The 1935-nt window shown below is 48.7% G+C and overlaps 1 protein-coding gene across 1 annotated transcript; it reads right to left on the bottom strand.

Moving 5' to 3' along the window:
* Nucleotides 1-8: 8 nt before the first annotated feature.
* Nucleotides 9-914, bottom strand: LOC117799292 (olfactory receptor 1S2-like; the record flags this gene model as incomplete). Its single annotated transcript, XM_034651763.1, has 1 exon — nt 9-914. A coding segment is annotated over exon 1 (906 nt), but the record flags the coding sequence as incomplete, so codon positions are not given.
* Between the last annotated feature and the right edge of the window lie 1021 nt (nt 915-1935).

The following is a 1935-nucleotide window of genomic DNA, read 5'->3' as shown; positions in this document are numbered from 1 at the left end:
GTCACCACAGTGAATAGCACTGCACCAATCTTATCTCTGTCATCGGGGTGAGTGGATGAGGGGAAGAAGTAAACCCCCACAATGGCCCCATAGAAGAGTAATACAACTGTCAGGTGGGATCCGCAGGTGGAGAAGGCTTTCCGCTTTCCCTCCGTGGATGAGATTCTCAGGACAGCCCTGACAATGCAGACGTAGGAGAAGAGGATGAGGGCAAAGGGGAAGGTGACAACTGATGAGCCCACGATAAACAACACGAGTTCATTGATCCTTGTGTCTGAGCAGGACAGCTTGAGCAGAGGAGCCAAGTCACAGAAGAAGTGTGGGAGAGTGTTGCTGTCACAGAAGAGCAATGGGAGGAGCAGAAGGGTGTGTGTTAGGGCAACGGTGTTACTGAGAACCCACGGAATGACTGTGAGCAAAACGCAGAGCCTGGGTTGCATGACGGTCACATAGTTCAGAGGGTGGCAGATAGCCACAAAACGGTCATAGGCCATGACTCCCAAGAGGAAATTGTCAATAACAACAAAGACGATAGAAAAGTACATCTGGGTGATGCAGCTCTCATAGGAGATGGATTGAGTCTTGGTCTGAATATTCATCAGCATCTTGGGGACCGAGGTGGATATGGAGGAAATATCAGCAACGGACAGATTGGCAAGGAAGAGATACATGGGGGTGTGAAGGTAAGAATCCAAGCCGATGGCCAGAATGATGAGCCCATTCCCAACCACAGTGACCAGGTACATACTCAGGAAAAGCACAAAGAGGAGCTTCTGCTGCTCAGCCTGGTTGGAGAGTCCCAGAAGGAGGAATCCAGAGATGGTGGTTCGATTTTCTTGATGCATATCTCTGCTGATCTGGAGAAAGGAACACAAGGTCTTCACACCCCCAAAGAAAAGGCAGTATGGTACCATTTGGCTAGAGCCATTACAAGGAGGTGAAGAAAGATTACTTAATAAAGAACTATGTCAGCAGTGCAGAGACTCAGGAAATATCCTAGGAAGGAAAGACAGAGCCACCGTGATAGACACTTCTCAATAAACACATTTTAAACTGGAGCATGACTCTGAAAGTGATGTGTATAGTTGGTTCCAAATGTAGCTGAATGCCTTAAACTGAGGACGACACGCAGGGTGTACTCCATAGTTTAGAGATGTTAGCTAGCCCTGAAGGAATTACTTAAAAATGAACAAAATGGCCCTAAAACCTTTCCCAGCATTCACCTTCATCTTGAAATCTAAGAAGACAGAAATGGGCAGAGTCATTGAGTGAAGCCTTTGGGAAGGAGACACGAACAGGAGTTGGGAGCGCTTACTGAAATATACCGCCGTGTGGGTGCTCCTGCCCGCTCCCGTTAGGGGCAGGACGCCAGAAGAGCTGCTCTTGGACAACGTGTTCGGAAGGGAAACCAGACGTTTGCTTCGTTGGTGGTTAGATGTTAAGTGAACAGAGAAAGTCTAGGGGGCTTATAGGAACCTAAAGACTTGTGTTCGTGTCCCACTTCTAAAGGTGGGGGGCTCCCTGGATTAGCCCCCTGTGGCAGGGGTAGGGGCAATTCTGTACCCTCACCATGACATGGCATGAGTAGGTGGGTTTCCTCAGGCCAAGCAAGTGTGCTGGATGATGTTGGGCTCAGGCCACCTTACTGGGACTCTAACCAAAAAAACCCAAACAAACAAACAAAAAAACAAACCAGCCTGTGGGGGTAGAAGAGGCTATAGCAGTGAGGGCATGGGTGATTCTCTAGTGAAAGAGGGATCATTAAAAGATCAGGGAGAAAATTCATTGCCCTGGAGCAGCAGTCCCAGGAAAGAGGCCTCTGAAAAACCCCACATAGTCTCATGACGGAGCAGGGCTGCCACACAAAACTCACCCACTGCCAGAATTCCATGGCAGCAAACTTGAAGACTTTTGTCCTTGTACCCACCCCCATTC

Source organism: Ailuropoda melanoleuca, unplaced genomic scaffold (genome assembly GCF_002007445.2).
Source record: "Ailuropoda melanoleuca isolate Jingjing unplaced genomic scaffold, ASM200744v2 unplaced-scaffold4671, whole genome shotgun sequence".
Taxonomy (NCBI): domain Eukaryota; kingdom Metazoa; phylum Chordata; class Mammalia; order Carnivora; family Ursidae; genus Ailuropoda; species Ailuropoda melanoleuca.
This window is presented reverse-complemented; position numbering and strand designations above follow the sequence as displayed.